At 45.7% G+C, this 21248-nt stretch overlaps 1 protein-coding gene across 2 annotated transcripts in view; it reads right to left on the minus strand.

The window, feature by feature from the left end:
* Nucleotides 1–20606, minus strand: part of Sema5b (semaphorin 5B) — a 44526-nt gene extending 23920 nt beyond the window's left edge. The window contains exons 1-3 of one of the 2 annotated variants that reach the window (XM_042668675.1): nucleotides 20410–20606; nucleotides 14840–14939; nucleotides 9239–9284 (exon numbers count right to left, since the gene is read on the minus strand). In XM_042668675.1, coding sequence (XP_042524609.1) covers nucleotides 9239–9284; nucleotides 14840–14939; nucleotides 20410–20560 — 297 coding nt within the window. In that variant the 5' untranslated portion in view covers nucleotides 20561–20606. The remainder of the gene's footprint in view (nucleotides 1–9238; nucleotides 9285–14839; nucleotides 14940–20409) is intronic. The other variant, XM_042668674.1, reaches the window with a different exon arrangement.
* Between the last annotated feature and the right edge of the window lie 642 nt (nucleotides 20607–21248).

Raw genomic sequence — 21248 nt, forward strand, 5'->3', positions numbered from 1 at the left:
CGGCTGTGCTTCACCTTCTTTGATTCAGCAATGGATAGAGCTTCTAGATAAAATTTCCATGTGGTTTGTGAGTTGTGTCCTCTGGGACAGTCATATCAGGGGGACTTGCCTCCTCACCTCTTCTTTGGTCAGGCCTTTACCTTCCCTAGGGAAGACTAGGAAGCTCAGCTGGGCCCACAGCTGCTTATTCTCATGTCTTGTTGCCTCCAGGCACTTCATAGTGTCTGGTAACTTTTCACTTTCCATCTGGGCCTCCAATTTGCTCTGCACCTGCTCCTGCTTCAACTGCTCCAGCAGCTGGGTCTGCCTCAGCAGGTGCTGCTGCAGGGCCTCCTTCTCTAAGGTCAGCTGTTGACAGGAGGTCATGTGCTGTTCACAGGTGGCTCTGAGCTCTTGCAGCTGGGCCAGGTATTGATCATTATGCTCCTGCAGATTCTGAGCTGTTTGGCTCTTTAACTCAGCCATCTCTTTTCTCCTCATTTCTTCTCTAGCTCCATCCAGCTTCTCTTGCGTATCTGTCTTCACCTGCTGCTTAGAGTGCAGGACACTATCAAGCTCCTCCTCCTTCTCAGCCTATTGAAGGTATCCTGCAGCTGGGTCAGCTGATCTTTCAGCTCTCGGTGTGCATGAGTGTGCATCTCATGGTCGCATGTTCCTATTCCATTGTCTTGAGGATCTTGTGCCGATCCTCAGCATGCTGATCCCAATCCTCAGCCTTCTTCTCCAGTATCCACAGCCACTGCTGCTGCCCCAGGTTCTGGAGATTGAGGCTCCGGTTTTCCTGTATCTGGATGTGAAGTTGTTCCTCCGGGTTCTTGAACTCTTTCTGCGACTGGAAGGCCCGGGCCTGCAGCTGCTGCTCAGCCTGAGATGGCCCTGCAGTGCAGGGGGCTGCAGAGGCGGCAGCTCTGCCAGCTGCTTTCTCAGTTCCAACAGCTCTAGGTCCAACAGCTGCCTCACCCCTTGCTCTTTCTCCTCTCTCAGTTGCTCATCTGCTCCAAGAGCTGCTGGACCTTCTCCTGCCACCTGGAGCTCTCCACCCTCAGGTCCTGCACAAAGTTCTCTCTCTCCACCTTTAATGTTGTCAACAACTCTTTCATGTTGTCCACTTGTCTTTCCAACTCTGCCTGCTCCACTAGTGCTTGTTGAAACCTGTGAACTTTGATCTTCATGTCTGCCTTCTGTGTCAGAAGCACTTCCAGCCTCTCCTGCAGCTCAGTGTTCTCTTCCTCCAGGTCATCACAGCTTCTGGCCTTTTCCTAGAGCTGCAACTTCGCGTTATTCAGGGCTTTCATGAGTTCTAGGTTGTTCTTTTTTTTCTTTTCTTTTCTTTTCTTTTTTGTCGGTCTTGGGGCTTGAACTCTGGGCTTGGGTACTGTTCCTGCCCTCTTCAGCTCAAGGTGAGCGCTCTACTGCTTGAGCCACAGCACCACTTCTGGTTTTCTAGTGGTTTATTGGCGATAAAAGTCTCATGGAGTGTGCTGCTTGGGCTGGCTTTGAAGCGCAATTCTCAGATCTCAGCCTCCTGAGTAGCTAGGATTACAGGCATGAGCCACTGGCACGCAGCTCTAGATTGTTCTTGTTGGTCTCATTCTGCATGTTGGAGACCGCAGACAGTGTCATCTCTAGCAGTGTGACCCACTGCTCTGAAGCCTGCAGGCAGCTTTCAAGATCTTGGTGCTCCAGTTCTCTTTCATTGGCCACCTGCTGCATGTGGGCCAGGGCAGACTGTAAGTCAAATTTTTCTAAAACCAACATCTGTATTGATAGCTTGTGGAGCTCCAGTTCTGTTTTCAGAGCTTCCTGCACACAGGCCATCCTTTCATTTTCTTTCACCTGTTGTTCCTGCAGGTCTTTATTTTCCTCTTCAGTTGTTTCACCTCACTCCACAACTGTTGGCTTCTTATTCTGCTGGAGTCCAGGGCAAGCACCAGGTGTTGGTGCGCCTTTCCAGGCCCTCAGTGTTCCTGGGACCTGTGACACTCTTGACCCTGGCAGCTCTGGCAGTGCCCAGTGGAGGGAGAGAAGCAGGGTCTGCATGGTCTTTGGTCACACCCTCAGTTCAATTACAGTCCCTAGGGGTGTTTGTCTTGAGATTACCTGCCTTCGAATATTCTTTTTCTTGGAGTCTGCACTGGTATTCCAGGACAATTCTGTTGTAGGAATTCTTGCAGTAGTTTCTTTCCAGCAGCTAATTTTTTTTGTCTTGTTTGCACTGGGATGGGGAAGCGGGGCACATTCCCAGGCTCTGAAACTATCTCTAGGCTCACAATCACCACCTACTATGACTACTTCTTACTATATCTCTTAAATCACCTTGATTCTCTTTATTACCGTGTATCAGTTTTACTTCTCTCAACTGCTGGTAGTCATATAAACCAATAGAGGAGAATGGCAGTGCTGCTAGGAAGCATGGGATGTGGGCATGGCCTCAATTCTTGTATCCTATTGGCTAGAATGAAACATGAAAAAATAGGAAGTGTGGCCAGGATCTTGTGATCCAGGTTCAATGACAGCTGCACCTGCAGCCCCTTCCCTATCCACACTACCCACATGAGGGACAGTTAGGGACCGAACTCTACCTGGGTGCCTGCACAACTCTACTGGAGACCATGACCATGACCTCCATCACACAGTTATGTCACAGAGCAATCCTGCTACAAACTTTCATGACCAGGGTTGGGGATATAAGATCCCAGAATTCAAGTGGGTGAATAAAAAAGGGACAACAGGGACAGTGCATCATGGTACAGTCCCTTTCCTCATTTCACAACCTGGCCCCAAATATTTGTGTCTTAGAAATCCCTCCATCAGAGGTAATTGAATTGGACTAGTTCAACTTTCCCTGTGAGTTCATGTCCTGTATCACCTGATAACTGGCTCTTTGGAGTTCAGCCCATCCTTGCTCTAATCCTTTGCTGCATATGGGAAAGCACCTTCTTGTGGTTCTCAATATGGCTCTCAACATGGCCACCTGGAAAACAGGTAGAGAGGTCTCACAGAAGGCATCCAGACACTAATTTATCTTTAAAATTCTATTTTGCTTTCTCTCACTAAGATTTCCAAATGATGCACCAGCCTCTAAGGCTACTACCTGTATTTCTAACTATTTGGGAGGCTGAGATCAGGAGGATCTTAGTTCAAAGCCAGGTCTTATCATGCAATATTTGCACTTATCCTGGCTGCTGGAAGTTGAGATGAGGATTTCACTTCTTCTTTATTCCTGAGTCACCCAGGGCAGAAAGACTCCATTTTAATAGAAGCTTGATATAGTGAGTCACACCTGTAATCTTAACTGCTTCCTGCCATTCTTCCAAGAGCTTTCAGCCTCCTGTAGCAGTGGTCAACTTCTTCTGACTATGGAAAGTCAATCACAAACTGATCCCAGATCCATCTGGACAGAGGAATGTGATTCTGTAGTCGGTAACTCCTTCCTTTCTCTACCAAAGATAAAATTACTTTCATGTAGGACGGCCTTGCTATCTTCCCAATACTTCCTACTAGTTCCTGAAGCTAGAAATTGCATGTCAGATGGTCAGTCCAAAAACTGAATCACTGTCCAGATCTGCCAATGTCTTCAATAACTGTAGTGTATCTAAGTCATAGCTCTGCCTTCCATAAAATCTGGGAGGATGGAGAGCAGCAAGACTTGACCAAAGACACAGTACCAGGTTGCAATGCTGAGACTTGTCAGTCTCTGGTCTCATTATGACATTTAGGTTCCTCAGCCAGAGTTGATCCACATGCTGGGGCATGGATAGGAGCTAGGCTTCAGTGGGCTGCTTCTGGTCTTCCTTCAGAGCAGACTTTCACCTGTCTCCTTGTGTTCAACCTGGTGGCTGCAGTCCCTGCTGCTCAGGCCACAGACTACCCACTTGTTTGTGTTTTTCATCATTGATAGGAAAGTAGCAGTGGTGGCAGTAATAGTGATTCACAGCAGTGAAAGCTCTAGGATTTTTTTATGCCAGACCTGGGGCTTGAAATCAGGGCCTGGGTGCTGCTGAGCATTTTTGCCAAAGGCTAGCACTCTACCACTTGAACCACTTTCAGTTCTTTTGGTGCCTCATGGAGTTGAGTCTTGGACTTTCCTGCTGGGACTGGCTTTGGGCCTTCATCCTCAGATATCAGCCTCCTGAGTAGCTATGATTACAGGCATGAGTCACTGGCATCTGGCTTTTATTTAGAATTTTCAGAGTATTTATTCTTCTATGGTTTTCTAGGTTCCGACATTGCTCTAAAGAATTCTGATATGATGCTGACTCTCCGTCTTTTGTAGTAGCTTTTTTGGTTTCTAGAAGTCTTTTAGGATCTTCTATTTATGAACAGTGGCCTGAATTTCACACTGGGTGTTTATTGTCTTTTGAGAACTAAGTCAGCCTTTTCTATTTGAAGATTCATTTTAACAAAGTTTTTTTTTTATGTTATTTCAGCCTTAATTTCTACTTCACCTTTTTGCCTTTTTCTCTCTGTGTTTCTGTTTTTGTGTGTTTTGTTTTTTGGGGTCCGGTCATGGGGCCTGAACTCTGGGCCTGGGTGCTGTCCCTCAGCTTTTCAGCTCAAGGCTAGAGCTCTACCACTTGAGCCACAGCGCCACTTCCGGCTTTTTTCTTTTTGCTTATGTGGTGCTGAGGAATCGAACCCAGGGCCTCAGGCATGCAAGGCAAGCGCTTTAACCACTGAGCCACCTTCTCAGCCCCTGTTTTTGTGTGTTTTGAGTGTGTGTGTACAACTATTACAAATCCAATCCACTGTTGGCTCTTGTGCAATGATCTCCTAGTTTTCTGTTAGTTCTCTCTTATTTTTGATTTAGTGTTTGTTTTTTAAATTTCTTGTACATTTTTCTTCAACTTAATCTTTTAATCCTATAATCCAATTCTTCTTTTCCCAATTGCATTTCTAATTTGAAATTTATTGGTTATAGACAAAATGCTTTCATATTTCAGAAGATACTAATTTTTTGTAATTAAATTTTAAAACATTTTCTTATATTGCTTACATTATCTCTGTTTGTTACAGCTTCCTTCATTTCTTTATTTGCTTATTTTGGTCTTCACTTTCATTTATTTCCTCAAATGTCTGATGATTATTGACTATTCATACATATTTAAAAATAAATCGCTAACCCTTTCCCACTGAAAGGAACCAATGCTTCTTGAAGAAATGGCTGATTTCAGCAAATGGCTGGGCCAGCAAATGCTCAATTCCACAATATCCCACACTCCAATTTCTGAGCCTATCTAAGGCTTCAGCTTGCCTCTGTAAGGCATTCTGCTCTACTAAGTCAGGATGATCACTCCATCCACTTTCCACTTCCAGAAGGCACTGAATCTCTTCTCCAATGATGTCTCATATTTCATACTACATATGAATATATGCCTATTGAAATTTCTCACTTTCGATGGCTATCAATCAAGGAGTGTAATTTGACATATACTATCAACTTTCCATCAACTCCAGGGTGATGATCTCTAGTAGCTGTGTGGTTCAGTTTTTTAAGAATAGATGAGATATCCAGAGACATGAATCAGAGAGTTTCCTTGTGAATTCAGCAACTTTCCTGGACACATAGAAGCCAGACAGAGATAATGGCTGAGCATCAGCACATCTGAGCACCATTCAGTAGAGTTTAAACTTCCAACAAATCTATGTTGTGGCCATCATCCAAGCTTAGAGAACGCAGGGAACTCAGGAATCACCCCCAATGACAACCCAGGTCCTAACAAAACTTTCATGGCATCCTGAGATCATGAATCTGTTATAACTGCCCTCCATCCACATCATCCCCTAGACCTACTCTGGCAAAGATTGCTCCTGAGCTCCTAATTGCTGAACCAAGATAGCTCATCATGCTGGCTTCTCAACCCCCTGACACAATGTCACTGATCACTGACCTCCTTTTCAAAATTTTCCAAGACTAATTGATTGGGTTAAGCTGGTAACAACAGTGCAAGTGAGCTGATTTAAGCTGACTTAATTCCCCTACTCATCCCCTACTTCTCCAATCCCTCCTCCACTTTAACACACACAACTGCTCGGTTTCAGGCTGCCCCTCCTGCCTGTGATTTCGATTTTCCTTAAGGAATAGCAGTTTACATTAATTGTTTAATAGAGGTCAGGTACTTAGAATCCCTTTAATGGATACCGGTTTGCATAAACTGTTTGCATTTAGATTTTACTTTAAGGAATGTTAATTATTTAAGCTATCAATAAAACATCGGGTTTTACGTTTGCTTAAGTCATACCCTGGAACCGAGTGGGAGGCTCAATTGGCTCTCTAATGAAACCTTAAAACCCATGTGCATCCTTGCCCTTGACAGGGCAGTCCTTGGTCAGTTGCTTATAATTAGACTGAAAGCTTAGAGCAGGGGCTAGACACCTCCAGTGAAGGCAATAGCAGGATCCTTACTGGCGCGATACTTTTACAGTCAAAACTCAAAGGCTAGGGTTTTCTCCCCAGGCCAGACAGCAGACACAAAGGAGCCACTCTGAGGATCAGAAGCCAAGGTCTCCAGTCTTGTTGAGAGGGCATTGGATGGCCTGTCCCAACCTCTTGTTTATTTTTTCTCCTCTGTGGCTACAATGTGGACACAAAGTATATTTATTTTTCTCCTTGCATTTCTTAGGAGAATGCAGGCTGTACTTTGAGGATAGGTCCCTAAGTGACATCCCGGGAAAGGTGGTAAACCCAGTTCCTGATCCTCTTGAGGCTGTTTTTCTGAGAATACCCCTGAAGCTGAGTCTCTGCCTCTAGAATCCAGGAGAAAGTAAGCCAGAATCTAAGAGGCAACAGTGTTTTTCAGAACCTGGTGATTCTGTTATATAGCCATCAGTGGCCAAGCAAGCACCATTCCCCTCCTAATTCACAACATCCGGCTGTGCATGTCAGAAACCCAGCTTCATCTCTGTGTTCTAAACACTGTTAATTTGTTAATTTGACCCACACCGAGGGTCACCTTACACAGAGCTACATGCCTGAAGATCCTGGAGCTGTGTGATGTTGGGGGCCTGTGTGATTTGCTACCTGAAGATCCCTTCCTATTTTCACGCCCATGTCTTCCAGTAAAGTCTCCCCATGACTTGCCAGGACAACTTCAATGGTCTCCTAATTAGCTTCTCCACCCTTAGTCTCTTTCTTGGCCCAGGTGATCAAATGGTCAAGCCTGTTCATGCCACTTCTCTGCTTAAGTCACTAGTGGATTCCCATTGCCCTTCAGAATAAAATTTGGCCCCCCTCATTTCAGCAATGAAGCACCTCACAGCGAGGCTGCTCTGTCTCTTCCAGGCCTCATCTCCCACCCTTACCCCACTGCCATCCTCTGATCCTGACCCTCAATGCTGTGTGCTATTTTACACCTCTCTTATCCCCTTCCCCGCCTGGAAAACACATCCTTTGAGCTCCAGTTCAAAGGCAGCAACTCTGGGAAGCTTTTGCAGGCCCTGCTGGGCCCAGAGGGTTCCTTGTGCATCCAGGCCACCGCTCCCACAGCACTGCCATTATTTCTATCTCTTCTATCCTTGGCCCCTCTACACAGAGGATCTTCATTGACAGATCTTAGGAATCCAATAAAGTCAAATGCCTGGTGCTTAGGGAAGCCCCCCTCGACTTATGGCCTCCCCTTTTCCTCACCCTACTTTGAACCTTCTCTGCCCTGACTTCCTCGGTCCCTGACCTGCTGGGTTAAGTTTCTATAGATTCCACTTAGAAACTAGGTTCTGTACTAGCTACTGGCTACTAGCAATGCCATAGAATGACCAAACTAGCAAACCACAGAATGTTGTCTCTGGGAACCAGCCCAAGCCTCAGGAACATATCACACGGTCCACCTCTAAGAAAGGGAATTTACATATGATCCTTTTGGGGGGGGGAGGGTGTCTGATTGTGAGGCCTGAACTCTGGGCCTGGGTGCTGTCCCTCAGCTCTTCAGCTCAAGGCTAGTGCTCTACCACTGAGCCACCTTCCCAGCCCCTTACATATGATCCTGAGTCCAAGGGATAGACTTTACCTTTGAAACTCAAATGCCTACTACCATAATCTAATACCAGACTTGGGTTTTAGTGAGCATTCACTAAATGTTTATTGGAGGGATGGTTGGATAGACAGATAAACAGATAGGCAGATTGCCCAGTAAAGGGATAAATAGAAGGATAAATGTATTTTTCTTGCAACTTTTCCTTATTCCTCCTGACCCCTCCCTTTCCACGGAAATAACTTCATACCATCCTCTGATAGCCATCCAAGAGTTGCAGTGATCCCATAGAGTGTGGACTCAGGTTGGAAAAAAGGAGACCAAAATGTCATACTAGCTTATCCTTCCCTATCTGCCCACTGTGGTGAAACTCAATGCCAAATAGTCCAGCGCTGGATAACCTTTTGAATTCTAATTAGATTGCATGCACCATTTATCACTTTTCCTGGAGGTCAAAGACTATCCTTCCTGTACCCCCAGCCCCCAGTTCAGTTTTGATGTCCAGTCAGTGCTCAATGAGTGCTCGATAGTTGGGAGATGAAGCCTTCTAAACATGATAAGTGAAGCTCTTCTCTCACTGAGGAAGAGATGATTGTCCTTTGGAATGTTCAGCCTCTGCGGAGATGGTTTGGCATCTGTTTCTCAATCTGGGATAACTGTTCTGGATCAGGGAGTCCCATTAAAAAGTCTCTCAGAGCACTTAGGGAATTATGCTTGGGGAGTCTTTCTTGGCAACAGATAATAAATCAATCACAGCTCAGTGAAAATGAATTAGAACGGAATCACTTAGGCCAAGCTAAGAAGGGAACCAGGGACACCCTTTTCCTAGAGGCCCAAACTCAAGAGAGTTTCCTGTGGACTTAGAATTCCCAATAGTCCCAGTTTCCTCAGTACAACTCCACTTTTAACTCAGAAATTGATGGATCTCAGAGGCAAACAAGGGTCAGGTGAATTTTGTGCATCTGTCCAAAGAGACAGTTGTTCATCCTGACCTGGTGCTCATTTTCTCACCAGCAGCTTCTCTGAATTATGCAAGAGCCTTGTATGCAGCACCCCTATGTGTATGTAGGCTGCACCCCACTCCCAAGTATATCCCCAGCAGTTACTTTAATAACAGGCTCTGAGGCCATGCCCAGATGGGAAAGGGCAGATGTCACCTGCTGTGAATATTAGGGGCTGAATTCTGAATATCACATCTCAGGTTGCCACCCTCCCCTCTCCTTGCCCTAACTTCCAAATACAGGAAATTTCAGGAAGAAAAATAAATGTACCTGAAGGAGAGAGACATTGGCAAGGCTGAGTCTGAAGAGGTAGTTCCTGTGAAAAGAGAAACAGAAAACATAAGGCACGCTAGGTTTGTAGGCAGGACCCCACCCCAGGAAGAAGTCTCCTGGTTCAGGATTCATGGGGTGCCAAGACTATGTTGACTGCAGAGGACCTATGGTAGGCCACTGTCCAGGGAGAACATCGCTTCTTGTTAGTGTGTTAAAATGTCTTGTAGCTCTAGCAATAGATAGAGAAAATCCCATTTTATAGATGAGGAAACAAGTTACATCAATGGTCTGGGTCACATAGACAGTAACTCTCAGATTTGTCTACCTCCTCGAGTCCTGTGCTATATCTGGTCCTAGCTAACCCAGCAAGCATAGGGAGGAAACTCCTCATTCTACTGTTAAATAAGTTACAGGAGACCATTGTTTAGATTAAGCTCCTAGGTACCAAAAGTACTAAGTCCCCAAAGACCAGACAGAGAATCGGTCATGCTAAAGTTTCCAAAACTGATCTTCAAAGAAATCAGGAAAGAGAGAAGAGCCAAAATTTCCAAATGGACTAGTTTCAACTGGCACAATAGTTACATTCTGTCTGCCTTGATCTGACACCAAAGCAGGTACTGATGTCACCTGATGTTAGCCACAGTTATTTTTCTATTGTTCTGTCTCCAGTCTACAAGAAGAACTTTGAAATGGCCAATCTGTTTTTAGTTCTTTGTTTCTGCTTTCTTTAAGAGCCATTTTTTGTCTGTAAAATGAATGTCTTTGGCTCAGCCCATCAGAACCTTTGTGTGTGTGTGTGTGTGTGTGTGTGTGTGTGTGTGTGTGTGTGTGTGTGTGTGACAGAGAGAGTGAGAGAGACAAAGAGACAGAGAGACAGACAGAGAGAGTACTGGGGCTTAAACTCAAGAATTGGGCACTGTCCTTTAGCTTTTCCCCTCAAGGCTGACACTTCTGGTGTAGTTCAAGTAGAAGTAAGGTTCTCATAGACTTTCCTGGCTTGGAACTTTGATCCTTGGATCTCAGCCTCCTGAGATCTAGGATGACAGGCATGAGCCATGGGTACCTAATCCCAAACACTTATTTTGTTTTATGGAATAAAGTGTTGCATAATTCCAGTTAATATCCAAAAACTAAACTTGTAACTTTCTTCTGACTTCATCTTTTCCAACCTTGGAGCCTGTTTCTGTTCACATGTAACCCCAGGAGCTCTTTCTTGAAGGGACTCAAACCAGCTTCCTCCTTGCTGGCCCCCACCCTGAGCAATATGCCTCACTATACAGGCCCCCAGAATCCCGTTTGCTTTCTTATTGCCTGTAGTCAGTGACTCCTCTAGATCTGACTTCTCCATGGCCCTCTTCCTGGACCACCTACCTTGTCTCCTAAAGTCCAGTTACCTCCATCCTCTCCCTCACCTGTGTTCTTCCTTACACCTCCAAGCCTCTACAGCACTGCCAGTAACATCTTCCTCAAACACTTTTTATCCAGCAGCTGGCTGCTCATGTGCTTTAAATAGCAATGGTTATTTAAATATTAAATATTTAATAGTGTTAATAGTGGGAGCCGGTGGCTCATGCCTGTAATCCTAGCCACTCAAGAGACTGAGATCTGAGGATCATGGTTCAGGAAAGTCCGTGAGATTCTTATCTCCAATTAACTACAAAAAAATATAAGTAAGCTGGAAGTGGATCTGTGGGTCAAGTAGTAGAGTGCTAGCCTTGAGCGAAAAAGCAAAGGGACAGTACCCAGGCCCTGCGTTCAAACCCCAGGACCAGCAGGAAAAAAAATTCAGACACTGAGAATTCATAAGGATCAAGCATTGCTCAGACCACTTTGTGTGGACTTTAAAGCCAGAGGGCTATTCATAGGGACTCAGAACTCAAGGAGTCATAAGGGTGACATACCCATTGGGTCAAAGTGCCACAGAAAAGTGATTTTTAAACTCAAGGTTCAGACCCTATGACAGACAGGCAGAATTCCAGCTGAGCCACTTGCTAGGGCTGTCTGGAAAATGGAGGAGTCAATGCCTGGCTTTCTTATTTCAGAGGCTGATGAAGACTCATTAAAAGTCTTTATTGTCAGGTACCAATGGCTCACACCTGTAAGCCAAACTATTCAGGTGGTTGAGATTTGAGGATTACAGTTCAAAATCAATCTGGGCAGAAAAAATAATAGACTCTTATCTCCTATTAATCATCAAAAAGCTAGAAGTGGTAGTGTGGCTCAAGTGGTAGAGAGCTAACCTTTAGTAAAAAACTAAATAAGAGCACAAGGTTCTGAGTTTCAAGCCCCAGTATCAGCACAAAAAATAAATAAATAAAGGAAAAGAAAAAAGAAAAAAAAAGTGTTAATAACAAACAGAATTAAAAATCTTGGTTCCTCTCCAAAGACTTTCTTCCTCTTCTTTCTTTTTTTTTTTTTTTTTCTCTTCTAAGCCATTCCTCTTTGGGTTCCAAAACTTTTTAGGAATAATTACTTTAGAAAGTTCTGGCTCACCTTAGCTGTGCTGAGAAATGAGGAGAAAGTTGTGAAGTGGGCCAAAATGGGAAGGAGGGGCCCTGCTGAAGGAAGCCAGGGCTGCAATTGGACACCTCCGATAGGGAGATCCTCTCCCAGTTCTGGTTGTTGGCCCAGGTCCCATTCAGCTTCTCTGCTGTCCTGGGGCTGGGCAGCCTCACGGATGACCTTGGCTCCAGGCCTCAGCTGCTCCCCCCCCCGAATCCCCTCTCCAGCTCCTTGGCAGGGCTTCCCTGTGCCACACTCCTGGACGGGGGACAGATGGGCTCCAGCTTATGGCTCTGCCCCAGCTGTGCGCTCAGGTAACACTGGCATCTGCTCACAGCTTTAACAAATTAGGGGAAACATTCCATCACTTGGTTCATCTTTATCCCATCAAAAATCATTCATCACAACATCCCAGCCGGCGCTTCTGAGAGCAAAGAAATCTCTCCAGCCCATCTCATCCTCCATTCTGTAGGGAACAAAGCAGGATTATAAATTGATTTTTTTAATTAAAAAAAAAAAGAAATCCCTAACCTGAATTCTTGAGGTTCATGAGGTTTGGGAAGAAGGAGAAAAAAAAAATCAGGTAGAGAAGAAGGAAAACAAGAGGAAAAATCTATAAGGATCCATAACAAATCATAAGACACCAGCCCAGAGTGGACTTTTTCTCTGTCTAGGCTCAAAGACCCAGGACAAAGTATGCTTTCCAGCTGTGAAAGGGAAGCTTTCACACATACCTACCCATAAAAAATAACACCATTTACAGGGTGTGCCTGCAGTGTGACTACAGGCAGGACTCTTAACCTCTGATAAGTGCTGGTTCCTAAAATAGGGGCCTCACAGAATTCACTTTCTAAGACAATGGTAAAGACTGGATGATTTTCTGCATGCACGGCTTACAACACGTACTGGATTATTTGCTGCACGTATGCTCTACGACGTGTATTAGCTGATTTACCACATAAAAGTACATAAAATAATAATATTGCTGGGCACATGGCAGGTGCAGAATGAAAGATAGCTTTCAAAATGCTTCCACAAGGTTCAGAGAGGAGTCTCTAGATGCTACTCTTTGGGTTTGAAAAGTGCATATGCAAACGTGAAATCCCAGCTGGGCAGAAGGATGACATGAATGTCAGCTTCTGAATTATAATGTGGCACTACAGTTATATAAGATGATACCATTGGGGGACCCTGGGCAAAGGGTACATGGGATTGCTCTCTATTATTTCTTATAGCTGAATGTAAACTCATGTTAAAGTACAAAAGAAAAATGATTATTTCTCTGTCAGAAATTAAGGTCCATTGCCTTGTGTGCCTACATCTGTAGAAACAATGAGGGAAGGCCTCTCCAATCTGTGTTTCAGTGTTCTATTAAGAAGGTCCACCTAGGTGGAGCTAGGTTACACCCCCAGGAGGGATCCTACTGGTGTGAGGGTGTGTGTGTGTGTGTGTGTGAGCCTTGCTTTTCACTGAATAATCTTTTTCTCATTCTTTCTTTTTCTTTTTGTGCTAGTCCTGGGGATTGAACTCAGGACCTGGTGTTGACCTTGAGTTTTTTGTTTTTTATTTTAGGGTAGTGCTCTAACACGAGCCATAGCTCCACTTTCAGCTCCTGGGAGCCTTCCCCTCTCCTTGCCCCGTTTTGGTGGCTAATTGGAGATAAAAGTCTCCTGGGCTTTCCTGCTTAGGCTGGCTTCAAAATGAGACCCTCGGATCTCAGCATCCTGAGTAGCTAGGATGACAAGCATGAACCACCAACACCCAGCCTGGATATCCTTTTGTAACTCTTGCATGTTAATACCATAACACATAATGCTGGTGCAAAATAATTTTAGAGCTTTGTTTAAATGAAAAGAAAATACACTCAACCCCAACTTTTCACTAGTCCTGTATAGTTGGCTGCACTAAGACTGTAACTCAGACTTCATAGATGAAGAAATTGAGACTCAAAGTTCAAGTTCTCCCTAGGATAAGAATGCAGCTTGTTTGATCCTAGTCCAGAGTTTATTCATGACTTGCTTCCTTTTCATACAGAAAATGAGGCAAAGACACAGAAGACCAGGAGTCAAGTATGACCGGCCAGAGTAGCCCAGAAGTGACCAACCCAATGGCTACCTCTGTCCATCCCTCCTGCCTCTGGACCTGCTAAACCACACAGAACATCTGGCACCAAGAGTGAAAAATTCAGTGCATGTAACACAGACCTACCAGCAGAAACAAACAAACAAACAAACAAACAAAAAATAGCCCTGCGGTTAGGAGATCTGGACTTACCCCCATGCCTTTGCCATCTTGGGAAGGTCTATTTTCCCTCTCAAGCCCTCTACTTCCTCATGTTTAAAATGAGGGCTTTGGATCAGACTAGTCATTCTCCAAGTTGGAGGGGTCTACCCCCAGAGTTTCTGACTCTAGAGTCAGAAAGCTGCTTTTGAGCCTGGGGAATTTCCACTTGCAACCAACTCCTAGGTGCTGCAGGAGTTGCTGGCCCAGGAACAGCCTAAAACCTATGTGATAGGCCATCTCTAAGCTCCTTCCTTACCAGGACCAGCAGTTGTACAATTGGTGAGAAATTAGTTCCTCCTACTCCACCCCAGAAAGTCTCATGAGCCTCCCTAGGGAGCTTTATCTCTTGAATACCAGATGTGAGCAATGGGGCTCAGGGGAACAGGCCACAGGGAAGGGAGGCCCTTCATAAAAGAAGGCACATGGCCTGTGCCAGCACCCCAGGTGCAGGCTGCCAGCTGGCCAGCAGGGGGCTCCTGGGTACCTTTTCTTTGAGAGCTCTGAGAGAATTTGCCAACTGGGCAGGTCCTGGCATCAGGGAGGGACTGGGGCAGAAGGTAACCAGCAGACATCGCTGCCAACCCCTGAAGAATGCGCTGGCTGAGATCAGGAACTGTTAGGGGACCATCTCCCTATCTCCAGCCTCTATCTGCTACCTTCCGTGAGGATAGACATTTAAATACAAGAGTCTGGCAGAAGAGACCAGGACTCAGGATAGGGGTTTGTCCACAGTGCCTTCATCCAAAACAATATTCCTTCCGCCAATTCCAGCCCCCTTCAACTTCCATCCAAGTCTCTCCTGCATCTCATTACCTGGCTCCCACGATAAGCTGGTTCCTGGAGGGATCCAGAGCGAGCTGGGAGAAATCTCGGGCTCCAGGGTAGGTGAAGTTAGATACCCATGGCTTCAGATCTGGTAGGAGAAAAGGCAACCCTGTGGTTACTGTTCGACCAGAGTTCCCAGCTGCACTTGCCCACCTTGGAGCAGACAGCTGTGTCTTGGGGAAGATCAGAGAGTGCTGTTTCTGCAATTGGAAGAAGATTTTACCCTGTACACAGGGGAACTTTGAATCATTCCTGACTTCCCTCCAGATCTCCAGCAGCCATATCAGTACACATCCTGTCTGTTTTTTATCTCCAAACGGTTTCTCAAATCCACACACACACATCTTTCACTCCATTCCCATTCCCTATCATGCACCCTCATCTCTTGTCCTGGATTGGTGCCAAGAGCCTCCCAACCTGCCTGATCCACTCACTCCAGTCCATTAACACAAGGCCACCAGAGCCATTTTTCTAGAATACAAATGTGGCTATGTCACTCTGAAGCTTTAGAACCCTTCCCAGCTCTCCAGGGAAAGTTTCAAGTCCTATCACCTATGGGTTTCTGGCCTCACTGTTCTCCCAAGCTATCTGCCTGGCAATCACTGGACTAATGAAAGAATGGTGCTTCATCCTTACATTCCCTCCAACCCTCTGCCCCCGCCACACTAAACTAAAACATACTTCTCAAACTCATAGCACCTGAAAACCTCTGTGCCTCTGCACAATGGCACAGTCCCTGTCACCCCCAATTCCCTGACCCCCACAAACAGGATTTAGAGCTCCCATAGCCTTTTGCTTTACTGACATCAGAATTCTACCACAATATGCCAATGGTTTGTCTTGAAGACCAAGAACAATCAATCTTTTCCTTCCTTCCTTCCTTCCTTCCTTTCTTCATTCCTTCTTTCCTTCCTTTCTCCCCCCCCCCCTTTCTGTTTTGTCAGTTGTAGGGCTTGAACTCAAGACCTGGGTGCTGCCCCTGAGCTTTTACCTCTCAAGGCTAGCACTTTACCACTTTGGTCCACAGCTCCACTTCCAGTTTTCTGGTGGTTCATTGGAGATAAGAGTCTCACAGACTTTTCTGCTCAGGCTGGCTTCAAATCACAATCCTCAGATCTCAGCCTCCTGAGTAGCTAGGATCGTAGGCATGCACTACTGGTTCTTGGCAGAAAGATCTTTCTTGGATCCTGGGCAACTATAAATATTGCATGAATTCAACCAGGAGAATCAGGTCTTAGATAAGATTCCATAGAGGTGGAAGGGACAGAGTCTGGGAGGTCAGAGTCCACCCCTATCTTTAAGAAGGTTCTTCTAGACAAAGCCAGTCAGAAGGACTGAGTGGGCAGAAAGGGTACCATGCAGCCATCTGGATAAATGGGGAATGGTCTGGAACTGTGCTGGCTGACTTTCTCTTGTTCTTTTCCATGGGAGACCCACTGTTCCTATCGTGGCCCATAGCTCCTTAACAGATCTCACTCCATCCATGCCTCCCAACAGGGAGGGAGGGAGGGAACTAACACCAGTAAGGATGGAGCTGTAGACAGAAGAACTTTTACACTGATGGGATAAAGAAGGTGAATGGGAGGCCCTGTGCTCTCTCTCTTCAGTACATTAGTGAATGGCTCACATAAGTCCCAGCAGTGTGTGTGTGTGTGTGTGTGTGTGTGTGTGTGTGTGTGTGTGTAATCCAAGGGAAATAAATCATTGCTCATTATCCCTCCACTACAGAGTAAAAGCAGCCCTTCATTTCTGCACGACAGGCAAACACTTAATCGCTCCCTGGAGAACTGGAGGTTGTTTTTTTTTTTTTTTTAAGTTGGATGTTTTTCAGAAAATTGTGATATGCATGATTAAAAAAAGAAAGTCTGCAGCAAAATGGAACAGACTCCTTGGGCCCACCCCTGCCCCCAGCAGGTGACAAGTTGCTGGCAAAAATTGTCACAGTACCTTAATGGTATTTGGACATATAGGTATAATGAATGGATCTAAACCCCAGTGAGCTGTTTTTTTTGTTTTGTTTTGTTTTTTTGCTGACCTCAGCCCCACTCTTGGAAATCTTGGTAGGATGTTGGACAACCTTAGAGACTAAACCAAGGGCTCTCCTGTCCAGGAAAGACCTGGATGCTAACCTCTGCACATTCTCTTTATCTTTCTGTTCTGTTCATATTGTCTGTCACTGGCACTCAGAATGTGCTCAGCCTTTTCCCTGTGTGTGTGGTCCTCTTCAGACCAGATGCTTTCTAACAGCAGCAAACAGGCTGTACTGCAGTTCCTCCTTTCCTGCAGACAGGGGCATTCCACATGTGGGCAGCTGAATGGGAGAGCAATGCATGTGGCCTGACCGGTCCATGCAGGGACTTCATTCCATCTCCATTCAAGGCCTTTATCTCAGGAAGGATGACAATGGCAGCTGAGGCTGGGAGGTCCTTGCAGCTTCTGCTCCTCTCTTCCAGCCCCAAAGGAGCCTACATGGGTAAGTGGCGAAGGGCAAGGAGAGAGGTGGCTGGGCACGGTGCCTTGGTGCTGGGGAACCTTGGGAAGGGAGCCAACTTCCTCTTATTAAACAGGCAAAGGGGACCAGAGGGAAGGCTGTCTTTAAAACACCAAGCACGTTCTGAGATCTGTGTGCAGCAAAGGCTTTGGACAGGGACTTTAAGAGAAAAAATGACATTCTCCATGACGCGCCTGTGATTTTAATTATAGCCAATTCAATTACCCACTTTGTGGATTAACCACTGCTGGTGTTAACTCCAGGCTGGTTTCTCCCTGCTGTCGAGAAAGGGCATGCTGTGGCCAACAACAATGTGAAGGCTGAGAAGAAACCCAGGTGGCCCCCTTCAAAGAAACCCCAGGAGAAGATTGAACCTTACAAAACATAAAACCTCCCATCAGCTTTTGCAACTGGCAGCTGCTCTAGGATATTTAGGGGTTGTTCACAGATCTGTCAGGTGGCAGAAGAGAGGGGAGCTACAGCTACAAGGTGGGAGGCCTGCACATTAGCCAGAAATGCAGCATGCTGTCTGAGGGGGTCTTGGAAGCCAGGGGGTTGGATGTGCTCGAATAAGGCAGTTTCTCTAAAACATGTCATCAGCCAGAAAATAGTCCCTTGCCCAAGGGAAACCAAGTTGCTACTGCGTGTTTGGCTGTACCAGAAATGTAGGGAAACCAAGGAAACAGTTCAGGTTGTGACTAGCTGGGCCAGGAATGAAAGGCAGTGGCCTTTGAGAAATAAATATAAGATGTCTGAGCACCCAAAAGAAATGTTTGTTGCCAGGCCCCGGTGGCTCACACCTGTAATCCTAGCTACTCAGGAGGCTGAGATCTGAGCATCGAAGTTCGAAGCCAGCCGGGGCAGGAAAGTCCGTGAGACTCTTATCTCCAATAAACCACCAGAAAACCAGAAGTGGTGCTGTGGCTCAAGTGGTAGAGCACTTGCCTTGAGCTGAAGAGCGCAAGGACAGGGCTCAAGCCCAGAGTTCAGGCCTCACGACCGACAATAAATAAATAAGAAATGTTTGTTTACCTCTGGCGCACAATTGCGCCTTCTCCGTGCTGGCACCAACAGGGCTTATAGAAAGTTGGTGATTGCTCGACATGGTGCCTCATACCTGTAATCCTAGCTCCTCAAGAAGCCGAGATCTGAAGATCATGGATCAAAACCAGCCCGGACAGGAAACCCTGTGAAACTCATCTCCAATGAACCAACAACAACAAAAAACCAATACTGGAGCTATGGGCTCAAGTGGTAGTGCGCCAGCCTTGAGTGAAAAACTTAAGGGACAGCATCCAGGCCCTGATTTCATGCCTTAGTACTGCCACCAAATAAAGCAAGAAAGCAAGAAAGAGAGAAGGAGAGAGAGAGAGAGAAGAAGAAGAAGTTATTGATCTCAGTATGCCTCACATACACATACACACACACAAACACACACATACACACACATTGGTAAATAGGAAAACTCAAAGCTGTAGGGATGAAGAGGGGGTGGCAAGTTCCTTCATTCCTTCATTTTGTAAGCAGGTGGGTGGGACATCATGTTCATTTAACTCACGCTGAAGATCAAAGATGAGATCAAAGGAGACCCAGACACTAAGGACCCCCCATTTCTCTCCTTGCTTGTCTTTCTCCTACCCCAGTGTGCCTCCATACAGACCAACTACAAGAAGGGGAAGGTAAAAAAGGATTCCTCTGAATCAGTATGGCCAATCATACCCCAAACCCTCCAAGAGGAAATGTCTATGAGGAACTGTCACAGAGTCCTGCAATCTCAACCCACCCTAGGAATTCTGCTCCTGTTTCCCCAGTTGGTCTTTCCCTGCAGAAACAACCACCAAAGCTAGGGGATCCCAGCTCAAATAAGGCAGCAGCAAGAAGATAGCTGGAAATCTTCCTCCTGGAGATAGGAACCCACACTCCCAGCATGCTCTTAGCTTCCCATTCTAGCAGCTCCCACACCTCTCATTCATGTGGCTCCTTAAGTCCCCATGCCAGCCTTGGACTTGATGATTGATTTTCTGCTCTGGTTTCCATCTTTTCTGACCCTGCTGGTCATGTGGCCACCCGGAGGACAGGGCTTTGTGTTTTCCTATCAAGGGCCCAGTGGGGCAGAGACTGCTCTGCAGAGAACAAGCAGCAGTATTAGGAGACTGACCTTGAGGTGTGATTTTGAAAAGTCTCCCCAGCATCCAAGGCTTGCTTTTCCTATTTGTAAAAGGAGGAGGCAATCTCGTGTCCCTGCCCACCTTCCCCAACCAGGTGTTTCTGAGGAAGGAGCAGCCCAGTGTTAATTGGACTCAAGGACCAAGGATTCTGGAGATTACACCACAGCATCTGTGGTGGCATGTGAAATGTGAACGTGATTGTGAGTCAAGCAAAGACCCTCAAACTGGTTAATAGGCCATGGGAGAACTTCTGGGCCTCTCTAGAATTTGCATTTTATTTCATATTTTTGGATTATCGTCAAATGTATATACCAATTTTAGACATCGTGGAGAATTTATGGACCCTTTGGAATATGTCCAGAGATTCACAAATTCCAGTTTGGGAAACACTTTAATACAACACTCCCAGGCTCTCCGTTGACACAGAGAGGAATAATGAGTCAACCAGGGCCCCTTTCAACTGAGGGCTCCCAGGACTCTAAAGACAGGCATTCCTGCAGCAGATTTAGACCAAGAAGGAGCCTTCTAGAGCTCGCCAGGGACTTCCTAATGCAAGAGGCCCCTTGCTCCTTCCTTAAAAGAAGCTAAGAAATGGAGCCTAGCCTTACAGAACAGATAGAACTGAGGCCACCAACCAAATCCTGACCACTCTCAGGCAAATTCATTCTCTAGAAAGATAACCACTTCTCCCCACACGTATGAACGACGGACCTGAATAAATGATTCAGAGACAAAAGTTAGACCCAGCCCATTATTACCTGTTCTTAAAATATCTATCCTTACAGGAAGAAGTCTCAGAACCTACAAGGAGTGAACAACCCAAGGGCTTCTAACACCTAAGAAGACCCTACTCAGGTCTGATCTAGGTCTTTCAGGACAACCAAGTGGGATGCTCTCACCTTCAAAGGCCACGATGGGGTGCTCCCTCCGGGCGCACAGCAGCTCACTGTTGGGCTCACTGGAAATATCCTGAGAGCTGCAGAGGTGGGACACCAGCAGGGTGAGGCTAGGCAGGAACAGTGAGATAGCCAGGGGTCCTGGGCCCACCATGATTGGCCCCTCTGCAGTCCTAGCTCCTGGAGGCAAGCTGGGAAGAAGACCTGCAATGCAAAACTCAATCTCACTAAGCATTCCCTCCATCATGGCTCATATCTCAGTTTCCTCATGACTGTCAGTGGTCCCTTGGGGTTTTAAAAGATACATTTATATTGCATCTATGTTACTCAGAGTTTACTCTGCCCTGGTAATGCAAAGTTATAGATCATATCTTGAAAGCTAATTTCCCTTGTAATGGTGTTCTGGACAAAACTGACAAATTACAGAGCCTTTTCTATTATGATCCCAAATGCTTTCAAATTCGTTTTAATGATAAAGGTGGTATATCCATTTAATAACTGGAGCTGGGGCAATGGGGAATCATTTGCAGAAAGAAAAACTTGGACCCAAGTCTAACTTACACCTTACAAGGAAGAATTCCAAGTGGGTGAAAGATGTAAATATTAAAGATAAAATAATAAACAGAATAAGAAAATTTAGACAGAATCCTTCATATCATGGAGTGGAATACTATGACTCAAAACCCAGAAGTTATCAAAGAAAAGACTGATTAAATTTGACTATATTTAAAGTACAAACTTCTACATGCCCTCCTCACCCAATGAGATGATCAAGACACTATGTTGAAAACAAACTTTACAACTTGGGGATGGGGAGGGAGGAGTTGGGGAGGTGGGGAAGG

This window comes from Dipodomys spectabilis, unplaced genomic scaffold, assembly GCF_019054845.1.
Source record: "Dipodomys spectabilis isolate Male_0828 unplaced genomic scaffold, ASM1905484v1 ptg000017l, whole genome shotgun sequence".
NCBI lineage: Eukaryota > Metazoa > Chordata > Mammalia > Rodentia > Heteromyidae > Dipodomys > Dipodomys spectabilis.